General features: G+C 41.1%; 1 protein-coding gene across 2 annotated transcripts in view; it reads left to right on the top strand.

Annotated features, from left to right (window-relative positions):
* The window catches only part of esyt2a (extended synaptotagmin-like protein 2a), a 225,570-nt gene extending 204,031 nt beyond the window's left edge, over positions 1 to 21,539 (top strand). Inside the window, exons 20-24 of one of the 2 annotated variants that reach the window (XM_084320890.1) lie at positions 299 to 397; positions 10,161 to 10,292; positions 11,457 to 11,562; positions 11,969 to 12,018; positions 14,775 to 21,539. In XM_084320890.1, the coding sequence (XP_084177016.1) occupies positions 299 to 397; positions 10,161 to 10,292; positions 11,457 to 11,562; positions 11,969 to 12,018; positions 14,775 to 14,817 (430 nt within the window). In that variant the 3' untranslated portion in view covers positions 14,818 to 21,539. The remainder of the gene's footprint in view (positions 1 to 298; positions 398 to 10,160; positions 10,293 to 11,456; positions 11,563 to 11,968; positions 12,019 to 14,774) is intronic. The other variant, XM_084320891.1, reaches the window with a different exon arrangement.
* Positions 21,540 to 22,124: the final 585 nt, after the last annotated feature.

Below are 22,124 nucleotides of genomic sequence, written 5' to 3'. Positions count from 1 at the left end.
AAGAGAGGAGGAGACAGGAGGTTGTTGGTTGATATATGGGTAACCCTAACGGCCTAACCCAACTACAGAAGTAAGAGATGAGGAGACAGGACCAACACCCCAACCCCGCTCCGCTGACCCACTATTTAAGCAGTCGGTTACTTTTCCACAGACAATTTTTGGTGCTGCACATGACAGTTTTGTCAATGTCGTGAATGACATGGTGTTGGTTTTTCACATGACATCACCTCCCATACATGTTTCATGCTGATTGCCCTCTTCCTCTCCTTAAACCTCTCTGTCTGCATCTCTCTGCCAGCGGCTCCAGCCCCAGTCACTCCCCCCTGGGTGAGGTCCAGCTGACGGTGAGACACAGTTCTCAGAGGAACAAGCTGGTGGTGGTGGTGCACGCCTGCAGGTACGAGACCCCAACTACTGTAGCACACTAGTAACGAGGACCAGCCCCATCTCGCTTAAAATATGTACTGTATGTTAGGGCTGCACGATTAATCGTAAAAAAATCGCGATCTCAATTCATAGACGTATGCGATCTCATTTCTAAATGACGATGATTCTGATGTATTTGCATCAAAATGGAGATCAGTTGCATTAAAACACTTGCTCCGACTTGTCGCCAGATTCCTGTTTTTGGGTTCCAGGTGAGAGGTAGGAGCTGGACAACACAACTGTTCCATAGCCTGAAGTTTATAAAAATCCCACTGAAAATGTGTGAATGAATGTGTGTACCGGTAGCAAGGCTTTTTTTGCGTGATTATCCAAAATGGCCGTCCACTTCATAACATTCTGACGCTAGAGTCGGGACAAAGTGGTCATTTGACGGAGTGTGTGTCAAATGACGCACGCTTGTCATGACGCCCTGAGCTGACTGACGAGAGCAAAGTGCATGCATGTCCCGCACACGGGCGTAAGAGAGCAAAAGAGACTTGAGTTATTTTGTGTTACAAGAGACTTTTAAGTTTAAGTCAAGAACGTTCTCGATCACACAGTGATAGAAGTTGTGTAGAATCACCCTGTTATTTGTGAACTCTTTCAGTTTCCTGAGAAAGAAAAGACATTGCTGGGACTTTTTAACAATGGTTCTGGTATTGGAGTGCCAGCTCAGGTCATTTGAAATGGTGACCCCAAGAAATGTAAAACTGTTCACCATATATATATATACCATATATAGATATACATTATGTCCAGGCGAACCTTTGTCTACATACAGATGCTTTAGAGCAGTGTTTCTCAACTCGTGGGTCGCAACCCAAAAGTGGGTCGCGGGGCCATTTTGAGTGGGTTGCGGATGTGAGTAAAAAAATAATAATAATACTTATTTTTTTTGCACTACCTATCTTTGTGAAAGTGGCTTCTCAGCTCTGGTCCAGCTGAAGACAAAGCAGACAAACAGATTGGACATTGAGCATGACCTCAGAGTTGCTTTGTCTACCATCACCACAGACTTTGAGACTCTTGTCAGGAGAAAACAACATCCCCAGTTATCCCATTAGTTCCCTGGGATGTTAACACTTTAATCGCCGGGAACGCCGTAACTCGTCTTTGCTCGCCATGCTCATTCTGCCGAAGACGCCGTAACTCGTCTTTGATATCAATATTTCAAAAATCTGTGATCGAAATCATATTTCTCCTCCGGAGACATGAGATGTACTGGTGAGCTCCACTCAACTGTCTAACGGTTCAAGAGCGCCATCTGGTGGCCGATCGGCAGATCGGCCAACAGGAAGTGACGCGCCAAACAGGAAGTGCTCATCCATATTTCGTCCGGGCACTCGCGATCGTTAGCCGGACTCCATCTCAACACACTGGATAATCAATCGCTCGCCCTAACTCAATAAACAACGTTATTTGGACGTATATAGTATTATACAACCTGGAAATGGTTCATCTATATCAACATCCCATAATCGAAAACTGTCTACTCCAAGCTGATCGTCCAACGGCGCGAGGAAGATACGGTAAGATCTAGCGTTATTTTCTAACGTGTTCCATATAAACTGCTCTGATGACCATATGACCCACACTAGACTAATGATATAACGTTGCCCACGGAATTATAAACGACCCCCCGCCCATCCGGTCAATATCAGATGATACGTAGTAACTTCTAGAAGTACCTCCAGTTGACATTTTTCATCTGGCACCGATCGCTACCAAACTGTATTTGATCATCAATATAATGCATTTGGGGCTATAAATCAAGTTCTGGAGAAAGCTGCAGAAAACGATAAAAACATACTTATACTTTAGACCATATTTTAGTATGAATATGTGAATGAAAAAGTATAACGTTGCTACACCCTGAACAATGGATATAGGACATTGAATGGGCCATAATAATGTCAATTTAGCAATAGAATTTAAAAAGTTATAGCCCTGCAAAGAAGGGGGACTTCTCCATAGACAAATAGAGCTGGCTAGGGATGGTAAATTATGAATTTAACCATGGCGATCAAAGTGTTAAGCTAAGAAGTCTGCTAAGAAGAATATATTATTTATTATTATTATTATTTAATTTTATTGGGTTTTTAGCCATAGTTGCACTTTTGTTGCACTTTTTTGAGTTTATTTCATGTTTTTAACAGTGCATGAAAGATTGTGTATTACTGCAAAAAAGAACATTTGAAAGAAATCATAGTGGTACAAAAATTTGGGTCGCGACTTAATGACTAAGGAAAATGTTGGGTCAAAACGAACCTTAACTCTAACTATAATCATAGTTAGATATCATAGTTACCGTACTTTTCGCACTATAAGCCGCACCTGACTATAAGCCGCAGCAGCTAAATTGAATGATGTGTACATATATAAGCCGCACTGGACTATAAGCCGCAGGTGTTTTAATGTTGAATTACCATATGTAATTAGCATTGGGACACAATACTGTCGGACAAATAACAAGAATTAACTCATTTACAAGTTGTATTAAGTTTAGCAAATAAGGGAACAGATAAATAACATGTCAATGCAGTCAAAAAAGCTATATTTAGATTTTTACATTTTCAGGTTTGGTCACGTCGAGTCACATATAAGCCGCACCGTTATATAAGCCGCAGGGTAGAAAAATGGAGGAAAAAGCCACGGCTTATAGTCCGAAAAGTACGGTAGATAGTGGTGAGAGCACTTGCCCACCACTGCAGTGATTGTTGGTTCAACTCCTGGTTGCGCCGTTTGTTTTGGACTTTTGCCGATACAATACGTAAATATATTACTTAATTATGACTAGTATAACATAACATACATGATGTACTTTTTTCTAGTTTATTAGTACTTTATTTACATAATCTGATGAGACTGATGAGTGACACATGCAAAGTAGTCATCAGGGCCCTCATTTATCAATGGTGCGTACGCACAGATATGTGCGTAACTAGGGCTGGGCGATATAACGATAACGCTAAATATCGCGATTTATTATTATTATTATTCGATATCGAATATCGGGAAAATCGTTTTTTTTTTTTTTTTTTTTTTTTTTTTTTGGTGACCTGCAACAGAGACAGTGGACAGACTTGTCTTTCTTGCCTGCAACTTAAAGTAATGGCTTTGCTTGTCCAAATGACAATACTGACCAAATTGAGATTTATTTTTCTCTTGTCTATTTATTTTGTTTGCTTTCTAATTTAAAATACAGTTTGAAACCGTCTGTACACAGTAGGCTATGTGTGCTAGCAGAGCTAGACTCCAGTCACGAGTCTCGGTGCACATGTGCGGTGGTTTGTCCACCAAAAAAGCGCCAAAAGATCGAAAATAAACTAGCAGAGCCAGAACTGTTCAACTCCCCTGGAGCCACAGCCAGCAGAGAAGCCGGTTTACTTTCGCCTTTTAACCAGCTGCAGCCTGAGAACTGGAGTGTGAGGGGATGCAACACTAAAGATGGCGACAACGACAAAGAATCCCCAAGGGTTCGAATCCCCAAGGGTTCGAATCCCGCTTGGGGACCAGGTTTCCATGATGCCAGTTACCCAGGTGGGGTATCTCCCAGGCCTTTCTGTGTGGAGTTTGCATGTTCTCCCCGTGCTCGCAAGGGTTTCCCCCCCCGATAAGATAAACCCAATGGAAAAACATGCACAACAACAAGATCGCTAACGCTGTGGCGTCCTTGACGAAGACGGACAGGAGCACTTGGATTGGTCCCCTGGCGCGGCTCACGTGGCGCCTGTCTGCTCCCGGCTGCCCTTGGGGGGGAAGGACGACGGGATGGGTTAATCGCAGATACGCATTGTATGCATGGTTCGCATGTGTGCCAAATGATGACCTCGGAGCAGGTCCTAAATTATTATTATTTTATATTATTAAAATAAACGTACATCTGTTTAAAAAAAAAATAATTAAAAAAAAATAACAATTTCGATAATTATCGATATCGAGAAATATGATAACATTTACATTTACATTTACATTTAGTCATTTAGCTGACGCTTTTATCCAAAGCGACTTACAAGTTTCGTACGACAAGTCAGCAAGAAGGGTACAACTCTAGCCGGCACATTGGGGCTGATGCCCGATTCATCGGGTCTGTCCACAAGGGATTAGGACAGCTGTCCAGTCATCTACTGCTCTGGCCTTGCGCTGCCTCTTTTTCTTCGGAAAAGCCAAAGAAAATGACGGCACTAGACGTCAACATGTTGACAACCAATCTATGCATTTTTGTTGCGAAATGAACAAGGATTCAATCAATAAACACAGATCCTTTTTTTTCTTTGATAACATTATCATATCGTTATCGCGATATGATTTTTTGCCATATCGCCCAGCCCTATGCGTAACCCGTGCGTACGATCATTTCTAAGCAAAGTGTGGGACTTATCAATTTGAACGTGTGCTTGACTTTGTGCGTATATTTACGCACAGCTCAGGCCGTGCGTACCTGGCGCCCAGCGGTAGAATATGAAGACTGCAGACGGACGGCATTATGCTTTCATCAGTTTCATGCATTAGTTTCAACAATGACGTGTTCTGTATGACCCGTAATTCACTATAGTGCATTGTAAAATTATTGTCAAACCCTAAATAGCATTTGGAATAGGTATTTCCGAATGAATTCAGCCTGGTTCATAGCGTTATTATAGGAATACTTCTTGCGGTGTGCGCTTAGATGTTTTCAGAGATATAGGGCATGTCTATTTGCAGAGAGAGAACATAATAATATTAAGTAGAGTTCGCTACCCGAGACACATTCTCCTTGATTTGTACCGCAATTTGAGACCCACATTGGAGCGTGGAGCAAATTTGGCTGATAATGTCGTTGCCGGTGATTGGGAGGAACACGACTCATTCAGGCCTAATTGTATTTAATTCAATTGTAATGTTATTGGTATCTATAATTAAAACATCACTTAAATGCAGATCAGGGTTATCCACTGAAGCCATAATGACTCTGACCAGAACCACAGGCTCACGAGCGCACAATAGGCATTGTAGAGCGCAGAGTTGGCCTGCTGAAATTGATTTAATTTCAGTCATTACAGTGCTTAATGTCTGGTCAGCTTGTCATTTATTTCTGTCAATGTGCTGGTTCTGTAGCAGGACTGGGTCAGTCAACATCCTTGGCTCCCGGCACACCGAAGATAGTCTCCAGTCTGCACGCACCCTCCTCCTCAGCGGAGTTGTCTGTGAACTTGACAACTTCATTGGATTTATTTATTCTCTAAAAATATCTATAATCATACGATTAAATATTGTTTAAAATAAAACGCTAAAGGGGCGGTCAAGTGGCGTAACGGAGATTGCGTTCGTCACCAACCCCGGAGCGGCTGGATTCGAATCCAGCTCACAGCTCCGGGGTTGTCACCAGCTTGGCTGGCCGTTCACACTAATACAATTGGCAGTATTAGAGGGTGGGAGAAACTGGCGGGGTGGGTCCGGGTCGTTGTAAACAGCGACTCCTACAGTTCGGTCGGGGCGCCTGCTAAGCGCGGATAGGATCTAAGTGGGATAGTGTGATCCTTCCACACGCTACGCCCTCTCAGTGAGAATCCGCGCTGCCAGGTGAAAAGAAGCGGTTGATTGGCTGGACGTGTGTCGGAGGAAGCACGTGGTAGCCTCCACTCTCCCAGACCGACTGTGGGGGGTAAGTGCGCAGCGACCAGGAATTGGCATAACGACTAACATTGGGATGGGAGAAAATCGGAGGAAAAAGGAGGGGGAAAAAAATTTAATAAAACGCTAAATACTATTATTCTGTGTCATGTTTCCAAATAAGATTGTTCACAACGGGAAATGCTGTATACGTTGAATTAGTTGGTTAGACCTCGGTGATCAATCTCGCTTGTGAAGTTTCTCAGAGTTCGCTCGGGTTAGACTATTATTTCACATCCCATGGCCGTGTTTCATGACCATATATGGATAATCGTGCACGAGCATAGACGTTAAGAACAAATGGTATTCATCAACACGGAGTGTGCGTAGGACCTGTGCACGCACGGTTGATAAATCCCGATTTTTTTCTGTGCGTAGATACATTCTAAATTCTGTGCTTAAGAATGAAAATAGAACACTTTCTAAGCATTGTTGATAAATGAGGGCCCAGGACTTTAACACATTAACTGCCACGCTTATATCCATCAATGTTTGATCACTGCCACCAGTCTAAGTCTATGGAGATGTTTACCTTCTTTGCAGGGCTATAACTTTTTAAATTGTATTGCTAAATTGACATTACTATGGCCCATTCAACATCGATTATCTATCGTTCAGGATGTAGGACCTTTTACTTTTTCATTCACACATTCATACGAAAATACCGTCTAGAGTATAAATATGTTTTTATCGTTTTCTGCAGTAATTCCTAGAACGTGAGATATAGGCATAAATGCATATATTAGATTATCAAATGCCGTTTGATACCGATCCACGCTATATAAAAAATTTCAACTGTGCATGGTCCTAAAAGTCTTTCTCTGCCGAAGACTTTGCGATCTTCTTTGAGGAAAAAGTGGAGAACATCCGCAGCTCCTTCTCCCAACCCCCACCCATTCCAAATGCTGAATCGAGAACCTCATCCTTCACTCTGTCATCTTTCTCTCCCATTACAGAAGCCGAGACCCTGACACTGGTAACGTCGAACCGTCCGACTACATGCCAGCTGGACCGGCTACCTTCCCCACTCCTCCAGTCCATAGCACCAGACATCCTCCCATTCCTAACTGCAACCATCAACTCCTCACTCAACTCGGGGGTGGTCCCCACCTCCCTAAAACAAGCCAGAGTCACGCCCCTCATAAAAAAACCATCCCTGAACCCTACCGTCATAGGCAACTACCGTCCTGTCTCTCTTCTCTCCTTCCTTTCTAAAACACTTGAACGTGCTGTATCCAACCAACTTACTGCTTATCTCTTACAGAATGACCTCCTAGACCCTAATCAGTCAGGCTTCAGGACTGGTCACTCCACAGAGACAGCCCTCATTGCGGTCACAGAGGCACTTCACTTAGCAAAAGCGAAAGGCCTCTCCTCTGTCCTGATTCTCCTAGATCTATCTGCAGCCTTCGACACAGTCAACCACCAGATCCTCCTCGCGGCCCTCGCAGGAATGGGAGTGGCTGGCTCTGCGCTGACATGGTTGTCATCATACCTCAATGACCGCTCCTACCAAGTGTCATGGAGAGGGACCCTGTCGGCCACCCGCCCCCTGCGGACGGGTGTCCCCCAGGGCTCGGTTTTAGGACCCCTTCTCTTCTCCCTCTACACTAAATCACTGGGTAACATTATCACATCTCATGGCTTCTCCTACCACTGTTATGCCGACGATACTCAACTCTTCCTCTCCTTCCCTCCCTCAGATATCCACGTCTCTGAGCGGATCTCGGCCTGTCTGTCCGACATCTCCGCCTGGATGACGACCAACCACCTCAAACTGAACCTAAGCAAAACAGAATTGCTCCACCTGCCGGCCAAATCCTCCCCCCTGACCGACCTTTCCATCACAGTCGAGAATGCAGCTGTGACCGCGTCCCCGACCGCCAAGAACCTTGGTGTTGTCCTCGACGACCAGTTGAACTTCTCTGCTCACATCGCAGCGACAACCAGAACCTGCCGATTCCTCCTGAGCAACGTCAGAAGGATACGCCCCTTCCTGACAAAAGAAGCCACCCAACTCCTCGTCCAATCAACAGTCATCTCCCGCCTCGACTACTGCAACGCACTGCTCGCTGGCCTTCCGGCCACTGCCACTAAGCCTCTTCAACTCATTCAGAACGCAGCGGCCCGCCTGATCTCAAACCTACCGAAGTCGGCCCATGTCACCCCACTTCTTAGGGACCTGCATTGGCTCCCCATTGCTGCACGAATCCGCTTCAAGGCCCTTGACCTAGCATACCGTGCGGCAAAGGGAACTGCTCCCGCCTACCTCCGGTCAATGGTCTCTAACTACACACCCTCAAGACCCCTACGCTCTGCATCTTCTGGCCGCCTCAGACCTACTCCTATCCAAGCTCCGGGAGGGTCATCAAAGAGAAGTCGCCTATTCTCAGTCCTTGCCCCACAATGGTGGAATGAACTACCCACCCCAGTTAGGACAGCCGAAACACGTCCAATCTTTCGCCGTCGACTAAAGACTCACTTCTTCAACCATTATCTGAATTAAAAAAATAAAAAAAAATAAAAAAAATCTAACCCTAACTAACCATACTGTCATGCACTTGTCCTAATAAACTAACCTACACTGTAGCACTCAACACTTTGATGAACATTGTTACTCAGCTGATAGAGTTGTGCTCTTCCTGATGGCTTGTCGTACAGAACTTGTAAGTCGCTTTGGATAAAAGCGTCAGCTAAATGACTAAATGTAAAATGTAAATGTAAACGTTATGACTGATCATGCACGGGGGGGTGGTCGTTTATAATTCTGTGATCGTCGTTAAATGCTTCATGTAGTATGGGTGATATATAGATCAGAGCAGTTTGCATCGATAATGATAAACAAAAACGCTGAAAGTCACGGCAGCCTCCTCTTACCGTTGGGCGATGATACTGGAGCAAACAGATCCCAGTTATTTGATGGGGATCGAGGCGATCCATTTCCGGTTTGTATAATACTAATACACGCCCAAATCATGTGGATTATTGAGTTATGGCAGCGATCCATATCCACGGTGTGTGGCTAGAGTCCTGGGATGATATGCGAGTGGCCGGACGGATTTAGGAGACGCACCGATATGCAACCTGCATATCCGGTTTGGCAACTCGCCGATCATCCACCAGGTGGCAGTGTTGAAGCGTTGCAGAGTTGTGCTGAGTCCCACAGCATCAGACAAGGCTCCGTGAGTGAAATATGAATACCATGGCGAAAATATGAAATATGATCAAAATAACGTTGTACGCCGTGATCTGGCAGAATTCGCATGAACTTGAACTTGAAACCTGTTGTACGACGTGAATGGCGCACAAAGTGTTAAAGGGGACATCATATGGAAAATGGGTTTTAGTAATGGGTTCTAGTCTCTGTGTAGATATGTAAGTTAGAAATGTTATTTAGGTGCTGGAGAAAAATGACAGATACTTTTGTGTTTAGCCAGAGTTTTAAGTCTTCAGCTTAACAAGACTAAACAAACTGTTCTAGAATCATTGCAGTTTGTGATGTCATAGGAGGATGAAATAGCTTTGATGAATCAGTTAGCTAGGGGTACTGCCTACCTAATCTACTGCCCAGTTTGTAAACGTTTTTTTCTTTACTCATGTAGGGTACCAGGCAGGGAATATTGTGTTACATACACGAGAAGAAATAGGTGCTGGAAAATAAATGAAGATTACATTTAGACTACTTTCTTAGTTTTTCTTCTAAAAACATAAACAGCCACAGATTCAAGTCCTATAAAATTGTTGAAAATATACATAATATGTCCTCTTCTTCATGATGCCTGCTGTGTGTTGCTGTGTTTGTAATAATCTAATATTAGTATAGAACAGGAAGGCTACTCAACATTTTTGCACGCATGTCTTCTTCTGGCTCAACCCAGTTGTTGTATTCAGTAAATTGTATAAAATAGCCCAAATAAGGTATTCAAAATGATCTCCAATCCAATAAATTGTCTGTGAGTGACTGAATGAATGACAATTTAGTAGATTTTGTTACTATACTAATGCTTTTTTAGTTGGGTTTACATTTAATATTGTGGTCTAGTAATAATAATTTTTTTTTTTTTTTTTTTTTTTTTTAACAGAAACCTGATCTCCTTCACAGACCACGGCTCAGACCCATACGTGCGGCTCTACCTGCTGCCTGACAAGAGGCGGTCGGGCCGGAGGAAAACTCACACATACAAGAAGGCCCTCAACCCTGTTTATGACCAGACGTCAGTCTTACTTACCATAACATGCTGATTTTATGTTTTGAAACGCCTTCTCTGGTTTGGGTTTTGTGAATATGTGTGTGTGTGCATTTGCTGTGTGGTTTTGTTGTCTTTTTGCCTATTCTCATCAAGATTATATCACAAATACTGTGCACTTCAATTAATCTGCATGTTTCTTTAAAAAATTTACACAACATTCAATAATACATTCACAATATATGACAGTTCTCCCCTCTCTGCGGATCTATACCAGTATACCCTGAAATTCAGTGTACCTCCCAGCCCATGTGTGTGTATGTTAGAGGTTTGATTATCTGGTCCGTTGCTCAGTCCGGGTCGAGCTACATACAGATACATACAACTTGCAACAAATACTGTATCTACAAAAAAACCTGTAAATCATCTGCCCTTTGTTAATTTGCTTAGACTTTTAGTACACTTGATCTCAAGAAGGTGCTGGATGAGCTCAGTGGCATTTTTTCACTTTGTCAATATTTGGTCAATGTGATGGTGTTATTCACCATCAAAGATTGGTTCATTACAATTTACTCAAGCATAGTAATAGACACAATATATCTGACACTGGGAATACATTCCCTAAGGTTCATACTGTAGATGCCCCTATATATCAAGAACATACAAATGGTCCTTGTAGTTGTGGAGTAATTCTTCATTTACTTGGGTATGTACTTTTAGGCACATTTTCTGAAAATATGGCTAGGGCTCAACAGGTTAGGGATTTTCGTTCTTCTCCTGGAGCTTTTGATATAAGATTTAGGGTGTAAATATTTGACCCCACTTCAATTCGATTACGATTCTTCAGGCAATGATACAATGCATCATGGAATCTCTTCATTTGCCCACGATTCGATGCGATTCAATACATTTTCAATCAGTTAATTCCCCAAAAGAATTTGAATACACAAATGTGGCTGAGGGAACTGATTCACTCAGCATGAATGGACTATAGGTCAATAAAAACTCTCAAAAATAAATAAATAAAATAATAATCTAACATTTTCAAATTGATGCAGTTGAATCGTCACCTTAGGATCGATGCATTGCAATGCATCGATGCATTGTTACACCCCTATTCTTCAGCAAAGTAAAAGCATCTCTCTCTCTCTCTCTCTCTCTCTCTCTCTCTCTCTCTCTCTGTCCTGTCAGGTTTGAGTTCAGTGTGTCCATCGTAGAGCTCCACAGGAGGACTCTGGACATTGCTGTGAAGAATGGAGGAGGTCTTCTCTCCAAGCACAAAGGACTGCTGGGAAAAGTAGGGACTCATCCAACTTGTTTCTTTTATGGTTTTGGGAAAACTTTATCTTGGGGCTTTAAAATGTTTGTTTACATTGGTAATGTTTGTAAACACTACTAAAAGAGTAAAAGAGACCTACAGTACTGCTTGAACGTTTGTGAACCCTCCAGACATGCAAAACAACCTTATTAAATGTACATCCAAACACCAATTTGTAAAGCAGACTTTCCAAATAATGGACAAAACAAAACAAAAAAAACATTTTAGTTAGTAGCTTGTCGCAACCTCCTTTTGCAGCTGTTACTTGTAATATGGGCTCTTTAAAGGATAACCTATTTGGTGGCAGGTGGCTGAAGCCAGCACGCTCAATACTGGATCAATTAAAAAGATCAATGGATCAATAACATTCATGTCTCCCCGCCAGGTGCTGGTGGACCTGACCTGCGAGGACATTGCCAAGGGCTGGACACAATGGTGAGTTCATCATCATCTCATAGACTCAAGTTTGACACAATGGTGAGTTCATCATCAATCTCATACACTCATGTTTGAAGGGCTGGACACAGTGGTGAGTTCATCATCATCTCATAGACTCATGTTTGATACACATCAAAACAGCTTAAGAATCCCCTCCACTCAAACACATGTTTTTTTTGTTTGACTATACAGATTATTATTTGGGGTAGCACGGTGGTGCAGTTGTTAACACCGTTGCCTCACAGCAAGAAGGTTGTGGGTTCAAATCCCAGCAGGGGGCCTTTCTGTGTGGAGTCTGCATGTTCTCCCTGTGTTTGTGTGGGTTTCCACTGAGTACTCCGCTTTCCTCCCACACCAAAAGAGACATGCATGTTAGGTTTCCTGCCGTTGCCCTTGACTAAGGTACTGGCATTACAACTGGAGTAGGTCCCCGGGTGCTGCACTGTGTGTGGCTGCCCACTACTCCTAAATACAGGGGATCTGTGGAGTATTAAAAAGTCTTTAAAAGTATTAAGTTCAAGTTCATAATTCTCAATTTAAGGTTTTTTAACATTTTATTTTCACAGATATAAAAAGATTTGGGGAGCAGCCGGGCTGTTAGGAGATAATGTTAAATATATGAAATGCTTTTGTATTCAAGTCGTTGTTGACGAGAGCTTATATCCAACTTAGCTTATATCGTGCAATAATTTAAAAACTGTCTTACATTTAATTTGTTGAAACCTGCAAATAGTTAGGATGGGTCAAATGCAGTGAACAAAATTTCACCAAGGGGATTAATAAAGATTCTTGTGCAGGACTTGTCGCCTTTTACACATTCTTCCCCTGTTGAGGGGGGAAAAAGCATATTTATAAAAAATTGTTATTCAATGTAGAACATTTGTAAGGGTTTTGGAGGGGATCATTGAGGGTATTTTTTAAGTATTCATGAAACGCTATAAAGTAGAAAAAAACTTTATTTTGTCCCTGGATGTACTGTACATCTACATTATGTACTAATACATAAAAATTATGTCACTGAGCCATCATGCGCTCCAACCCGTATATAAAATATCTCTTATTATATGATCTTAATATATGATCACATTTAATTGTGTGGGTGTTTTGGGGGGACTGACTGTTCCGGGGGGGTTCACATGCCTTCGAGTGACATTGTACTTTTGTACTTATTTTATGCCATTATTAAGTCTGCACGTTTACATTGCACTACTTTTATTGTCTTTTATACCTATTCTTATGTCTGCAATTTATGCATTTTATTTTATTCTGTCAATATATATGCTGATTTTATGCCTATGTTAATTTTATACTATATAGATAGTTATTCATATTTATTATTGTTATATTGTAGAAATGTGTGCATTGAAATGTCTGTAAAGTCTCAACGACATTGAAAATGAGGGTGACCTCAATTGTCTTTTCGAGTATAAATAAAGGTTGATGATGACCTCCTCCCATCATATAAATCTCTCATCCCATTGGTCCTCAGCAACACAAGTCCAGGACAGAGCTTTGAGTATCCCTCTGGTTGTGAAGTGGAGTGGGTCTCAGGTTGATGATCCCCTGGTTGTGAAGTGGAGTGGGTCTCAGGTTGATGATCCCCTGGTTGTGAAGTGGAGTGGGTCTCAGGTTGATGATCCCCTGGTTGTGAAGTGGAGTGGGTCTCAGGTTGATGATCCCCTGGTTGTGAAGTGGAGTGGGTCTCAGGTTGATGATCCCCTGGTTGTGAAGTGAGGTGGGTCTCAGGTTGATGATCCCCTGGTTGTGAAGTGAGGTGGGTCTCAGGTTGATGATCCCCTGGTTGTGAAGTGGAGTTGGTCTCAGGTTGATGATCCCCTGGTTGTGAAGTGGAGTGGGTCTCAGGTTGATGATCCCCTGGTTGTGAAGTGGAGTGGGTCTCAGGAGTCTGGGAGATGCAGAGCATAGGGGTCCTGAGGGGGTGTAGCTGGGAGGGTTGCAACTGTTCCCTTGTTGCATGGAATTCCATGTCAAGAGCCTTGAAGCGGATTTGTACAGCAATGAGAAGCCAGTGCAGCTCTTTGAGGAGTGGGGTGACATGGGCTGACTTTGTGGGTTGGAGAGGAGGTGGGCCACTTCTTTCTGTATGAGGTGAAGCGGCTTGGTAGCATACACCGGTAGACCAGCTAGCAGAATGACTGTTGATTGCACAAGAAGTTGCGTGGCTTGAGGAAAGTAGGAGCAGTCATCGAGGTAGGATGACAGCCATGCCAGTGCAGAGCCTGCAACTTTCATTCCTGCAAGGGATGTGGGGAGAATCTGATGGTTGACTGTGTTGAAGGCTTCTGACAGGTCCAGGAGAATCGGAACAGAGGAGAGGCCTTTCTCTCTTGCTAAGTGAAGAGCCTCTGTGGCTGCTGAGGGCCGTCTCTGTGGAGTGACTCTGATTTAGGTCTAGGAGGTCGTTTGAGTTGAGAAAGGAGTTGATGGTTGCAGTTAGGAATGGGAGGATGTCTGGTGCTATGATATGGAGGAGTGGGGAGGGTATCGGGGTGGGACGGTTCAACGTTACCAGTGTCAACGCTTCAGTGTCTGGAAGAGAAATGGGCTCTGTTTATGAGTCTGATGGCTTGGGGGAGGTGTTTACAATTTGAGATTTTATCATCATGTAGTATTAAAATAATTATTGCAAATGGACCGAAAACGAGACGAGACGCTGATGAGATTGCGGGATGTACAATGTTTAGTGTAGAATGTCTGTGTGTTTAAAATGTCAACACTGTTCTCTCCTCCAGGTATGAGCTGAGTGAGGACGGCCTGAGAAAAACCCAACTGTAGACTACTACAGAAGACTAATCATGTTTTATCAACGTCCAATTCCTGTCACCGGGACACATCGGGAGAGAACGTACAGTACTAGTACTGCCTCTTCCATTGCGTTGCACCTAAGCTCACATACTATGACCTGTGGAAATGGTCTCTCTGTATTGTTATTTTCATGACGTGTAATTGTAAAAAGAAATAAGAAGCTTTTGATAATTCATTCAAGCACATCACTTGCATCTCCCCCTTTAAGAAATGATACAGGGTACTAACCTAAAGGGATCGTATGGTATAATGAAAAATTAAGTACAGTAAGGTCCATAAATATTTGGACATTGACACAATTTTCAACATGTTGGCTCTGTACACCACAACAGGCTTGGAATGAAAAATCAAGATGTGCTTTTAAGTGCAGACTTTCAGCTTTAATTTGTACATCCAAATCAGGTGAATAGTATTGAAATTGCAACAATTTCTACATGTGCACCACCCTATTTAAGCAACCAAAAGTAATTGGACAAACTTAACAGTCCATAAATAAAATTGACTTTTAACCTTTATCTTACCAGGTAGTCACTTGAGATCAAAGATATCTTTTTTGAGCAAGACCTGGTTGCAAGTCGATGAAAGCCTGAAGTCTGGAACTCATAGACATCACCAGACTGGTGATGCTCTGCCAGGACTGCAACTGTCTTCAGTTCCTGCTTGTTCTTTGGGCATTTTCCCTTCAGTTTTCCCTTCAGCAAGTGAAATGCATGCTCAATTGGAGTCAGGTCAGGTGATTGATTTGGCTATTGCATAACATTCCACTTAAAAAATACTTTTTGGTTGCTTTCGCAGTATGCTTCGGGTCATTGTCCATCTGTACTGTGACTGAATATGAGCAGATGATATTGCCTAAAACACTTCAGAATTCATCCTGCTGCTTTTGTAAGCAATCACATCATCAATAAATACAAGGGAACCAGTTCCATTGGCAGCCATACATGCCCACGCCATAACACTACCACCACCATGCTTCACTGATGAGGTGGTATGCTTTGGATCAGGAGCAGTTCCTTTCCTTCTCCATACTCTTCTCTTCCCATCATTCTGGTACAAGTTGATCTTTGTCTCATCTGTCCATAGGATATTGTTCCAGAACTGTGTCCCAGACTTTTTTAGACGTTTTTTGGCCAACTCTAAAACTCTTCCTGTTTTTGAGGCTCACCAATGGTTTACATCTTGTGGTGAACCCTCTGTATTCACTCTGGTGAAGTCTTCTCTTGATTGTTGACTTTGGCACAGATACGCCAACCTCCTACAGAGTGTTCTTGACCTGGCCAACTGTTGTGAAAGGGTTTTTCTTCACCAAGGAAAGAATGTCTCTGTCTTTTCTCACCAGTGTGTTCTTTCTTTTTACCAAACAATTGATTTGGCCACACCTACAGTAATGTTTTTGCTATCTCTCTGATGGGCTTATTTTTGTTTATGAATACAAATACCACACTTAAATTAACTCTAGACCTTTTAGCTCCTTGTAAATTAAATATTGATGGAATAACACACACCATGGAACAGCTGAGCAGCCAATTGTCCAATTACTTTTGGTCCCTTAAAAAGGAGGAGGCAGATATAGAAATGATTGTAATTAAGGTAAATACCCTAAGATTTAAGCTGAAAGTCTGCACTTAAAGCACATCTTGATTGTTTAATTTAAAATCCATTGTGGTGGTGTACAGAGCCAAAATTATGAAAACTGTGTTGATGTCCAAATATTCATGGATCTGACTGTATATATATATTGAATGCCAGATTTATAGAGGAAATTATTTAGGATTGTAGAGAAAACAAACAAAAATATGAATTTTCTTTTCTCGCTGTTACGGTAGTTTTCTGCCTCTGTCTATCAAACGGGAGACCGTATGTGTACAACTTGTAAATATGTACAATGAACAATGGACAGAAAGCTGGTATAAAGAGAGCGCTTTTTTCTTTTCTTTGCTTGGTCAAAATGACCATTTCTATATTATAACTATTTTTGAAAAACATTCTCAGTTGAACTAATGTGGCTATGCAGTGGGGAAAGTCTCAAAGGTTGCAGAGAAAATATGTACTTTGTTTTCTTGCCCTTTTTTTCTTTTTTCCTTTTTAACAAAACCAAATATGCATGAATGTTTGCACATCTTTCCTCCTCCTTCCTTTATTTTTTTTACATATCTTTTAGGGATCTTCAGTACTCTTAGATGCAACTTTAACACTGTTAAGTTGATGCCATGGTTGGCTTTTTAGTGTGTTTGTTTACGTGCACAAATAATTCCCAATAATAACTCATATATATATATATATATATATCTATGTATACAAACATAATATTTCATATCACTGACTGACCTAGCGCACAAAACCATGTATGAATGGAAAAAGGTTTATACATGCCTGCATCAACATGACAGACTATTATCAGCATATATCCAATTTATCTAATCATAATCTTAATTGCAAACAGGTTATGATGTTTACATATGCCAACTCAAAAAGCAGACGAACTTTTGAGTATCCATGCCCTGACCCTAAAGGGATATGGGTATAAATGTATCTAAACGTACTCCTCATGGTTCCATTAACGTTGAAATTGAGGCAGAATCTTGTTGCGATGGCTCGAAAACGACGCAGGCAGTTTCCTTAATAATGAACGTCAGTCTTAATCCGTACCTTTTTGTACATTTTACACATGTTCAGCATGCATTATCATATTACACCATAATGCTTCTCGTTAACATGCATGATCATATTACACCGTAATGCTTCTCGTTAACATGCATTCTCATATTACACCATAATGCTTCTCGTTAACATGCATTATCATATTACACCATAAGGCTTCTCGTTATCTTGCATTTATAAGTATTTTGGTTTAAAAGATTCATAAATGTTGTTCTGTCACTTCAGTTATACAGTATGTGACTTCTGCCACACTATCCATGCTTGTCTGTATGAATCACACACACACATATATAAATATACATACATATATACCGTAATTCCTCTAATAGTAACCGGGTCTCAAATACAAGCCGGGTCTCTATTAATGGCCGGGTGCGCTCTTGAGCTAAGCAATTATAAGCCGACCTCCTAATACAAGCCGGGTTACTAATATACTGAGCTGCATACTGAGCTAGTTACTTGATTTCACTTTGAAAACGTTGAAATGACCAGTGACCACCTGTAATTGCACTGTTTACTATTTCATACAGTACTTGGTTTCAATAAATTAACCCAGTACATTTTACTGGGTTCAAACTGACACAAAATGTTGATTTATTCATTATGATCCGTTTGAAAATATAGGCCTCCCTCTTATACAGGCCTCCTCCTAATACAAGCCTGGTACCCGCTACAGTTGAAACAAATACAAGCCGGGGTTACTATTAGAGGAATTACGGTATATAAGAAGGGGATTAAAAAAATATCCATAAACCTGGATAAATTCTATTCATGGCAATACTGTATAGATTAATCAAAATGATGAGAATGAACGCAGATTCAACCACATTTTCACATAAAATGGTCTGGCTACTCACAATTTTCTAGTTCTGGTTCTTAAAAAGAAAAACTAGTGGGTCTGCATAACAACTAAAACAATGTAGTGCCTACCATTTTTACCACAACAGACTTTAATATTAAAATGTTAGAATATTAATATCACAGTAATGTATCATCGCAATATGGTTCAAGTTTAGCCACAGCAGTGCTGGGGTCCATAACACGTCAAATACAGTTACAGACTTACATTATACACTCAGACATTCACTTGGAATACAGATAATTAAAAACAACAAGACATGCTCCTAATCAACTCATAATACAATACAGCATAATATACAATTTAGCTTTTTCATACATTATCTACGTTTTACCAATAGTCTGAAACAACCTTTATTATTCTCCTGCGTAACATGTGAGGAGGCTTCCATTCCTGCATACCTCGGAACATGACTATTCCCTTCATTGCATTCAACCTCACATTTGGAAGTGTAAAACCTTGTGCAGAAGCATGTCTGGTGGAATGGTTGTGTCTGTCGAGACTTAGAGATAAATTGTTATACAGAATTGAGGGGATCTTTGCAACAAGAATATTCCTACTGAATACAAGGAGTGAGTAGAGTAACCTATGTTTGACAAGTAACCAAGTTAAACAATTGTGCATTAGTTCTGTACTCACAGCGAAACACTATGTGCTGATTTGTGTTGTACCAATGGTGAACCTTGTATCATCACATGCATCATATTGTTATTGCCAGATCTGCCTAAAAGCAGCCCAACATGGCATGCAAGAGAGAAAACATCAGGTTTGAGAAAATCAGTTTGAGAAATCTTTTTGTGGTGGCCTTGTCTGATTTCCTGGTGGGCTACCCACAGGTAAATCTATGTTTGCAGATCACTGTTGGGACAGAGCCTAGCATGACGAGCACAGGTTCCAGAGTGCCAGATGCCTCTGAGAATGATTTTATTTTGTACCCCGTCATCTATAGCCTTTTGTAAATGTCGGCATGCAGCGAATATTCAGTTATTTGTTCAGACCACCAACCCACCAGCCAACTGACCGACCATGTTAACTTGTGCACATCCCTGCCATTTATCACATCAAAGTGTGTTATATCATGTTTAGAGTACAGTATAGGGAGGTGTAGTCTGACGTCACTTTAGTTTCCCACGCGGTCCACCCGTATAGGGATTTATCATTGGGAAAATGCATTATCGGCTATTGTAATACTTCTGCCTCATGAACATTGGCAAGCTTTCCATTTTTGCACAAAATGAGTTCCCTTCTATCACTAACATTATTGTTTAAGCATTTTTGGTTGAAATAAAGTTAGTTATAACGTTTTTAATTTGTTGTTAAAAAAGAACTACACTTACCTTCAGTGCTGTCGCCTAATACAGCCAGGAGTCTACGCGCCAAAGTGAGTGTAGTTCCTCAGTGAACGAAAACATAAACGTTGTTATTTTGCTGCTTTTACAATTAATTGTGAATTGTTTCATGTTGAGCTATAGATTGTGGATGAATACACACAGAAAGGTACACCATGCCAATGTCCATGCTTTATTTGTTTTAAACGAGACTATTTAGAAATGGGTCCATTGGAAATACATTGCAATTTCAAGCGAGGTGGACCGGCCGGAAACAACAATGACATAACCACTACACCTCCCTATTGCCATTGTGGCTGGAAGCAGCCTATTGTCTGTCTTTTTATTTGTATATCCTTAAATTATCACATTTTGTGTTTTTTTCTTTTTTAAGCATACAAAACAAATGTACCTACTGTATGTAAGTCCTGTCCTAGGAGTCATTTCTACGCTCTAAATGGTTTGTGTACTTAATTTATCTTGTGCCTTAAATTCCACACAATTTGGAGGAGGGTTGTTTGTTTTCAAGAGATGGCAGTTATTCGGTTAAGCCAATAAAGGGGACATATTATCTATCTTCAACTATTTCATACAACTTGCTTGAATATGTGGAACGTAAGTTGTTTGCAAAGAAACTAGTCTAAATCGAATTACACCTTTCTCTACTTGTATTGAACATGCTGTTTTTGATTTGAGCATTTGATTTTGTATTAATTATTTCCATCCCTGCCTGGCTACTCCACACCAAAGAGTAAAAAGACGTTCTACAAACTGGACAGTACATTGGGTAATGAGTGTTCCTGGCTCCCAATACACAGCTAATTGACTAATCATAACCCTGGCCAAATGATATTTTACCTAATTAAGGCTAAACCCATTTTCCATAATAAGTCCCCTTCAAAAGGTGATCATGAGGTAACTTGGTTGTTCATAATGAGAGATCATCATCATCATAGCTGAAAGAACCAGGATCCCAGTTTAATTTTGACAAAAGCATTGAAGACATTCAGATAACTGGGTCGTCCCAGGTGTTTCTTGGTGTACCCCCTCCCCCCATCTTTAATAATATCAAGAAAACAATGATGATACCATTCTGATTGTGGAATTTTTCCATGGTTTGAGAATGTCTCCCTCCAATGTCTTTTAAACAATTAAAGATATCTTTTTGCTGGACAAGCAACATCTGAGTCTGGACATTACTACTCTGTGGTGTTTGTAATCATCTCTCTTTAAACTGTTCTGTTCCAGGGTTGGGAGTCAAGTGTTCGAATGCAGCCAATTCAGGGTGTTTGGGAGAATCTGTGATGGTTTAAAAAAGGGACCTCTAGGCAAAAGAGCCTTGCTTGGTATTGCTCTTTGTTTGTTTTGGTAAATGGCTGTATTTATATAGCGCTTTTATCCAAAGCGCTTTACAATTTGTTCCTCACATTTTACCTATTCACTCACACATTCTTACACCGACGGCGGAGGCAACCATGCAAGGTGCAAACCTGCTCATCAGGAGCAATTAGGGGTTAAGTGTCTTGCTCAAGGACACTTCGACACACTGCCCGGGAGGAGCGGGAACCTCCGGATTACCAGATGACTGCTCTACCCACTGTCGCCCCCTAATGTCCACCACTTTTGTGTGGCGTGTGGGTTGGAGTTTTGTGACTTATTAGTGTGGACAGTAGGGGGTGGTAAATCTGGGAATCACCAGAGACCTCACGATACAATATTATCACGATAGTATTGCAATTCAACATATTTTGCTATATGCTGAGTATTGCGATATTAATATTGCGATATATTACCTTTTTTCAACTGCAAAGTAAAACTGTCAACATGTTTTATCTAATAAAATTAAGTTTTCAACACTGTTGCATGTACCTGACAAACTGAACTGTTTGTATTACAGTCATATTCCAACTTAAATGAATGCACACGTGTGTGTGTGTGGACTACTGTACTATTACAGGTATTGAAATGAACAATGCAACTTCCTTATAAAATAAATTTAATTATTTTTTTAATAAAATATCAATACTTGGTGTCCTTGTATAGATACAGTATCGCCATGCAAAGTATCGTGATACTATAGTATACTGTATCGATATTTTACCCCACAACTAGTGGACAGGGTGCCATGATATAGTTATATCCATATAAAATGCACACAAAACAATGAAACAAAGTAATTGAATGCTTAGTTTGTTTCCATTCTTCCAAAAAGTTGAGCCCTGGAATTCCTTGAAAACAGCCCATTTTTTAACAAGGTGCTTAAACGGCCCTTGAAATTCAAATCAACCATTTGCATTCATCCATGAAAAAAAAAAAATTCGGAATAAAAAATAAATGTATCTAAAGTGTAACTAATTGTCGTAAATTGGTTTTAAGCCATACATATTGGATCTGATTTTCTTTTCAATAAAAAAAATGCATTTAAAAGT

This window comes from Notolepis coatsorum (assembly GCF_963971535.1).
Source record: "Notolepis coatsorum genome assembly, chromosome: 8".
NCBI lineage: Eukaryota > Metazoa > Chordata > Actinopteri > Aulopiformes > Paralepididae > Notolepis > Notolepis coatsorum.
This window is presented reverse-complemented; position numbering and strand designations above follow the sequence as displayed.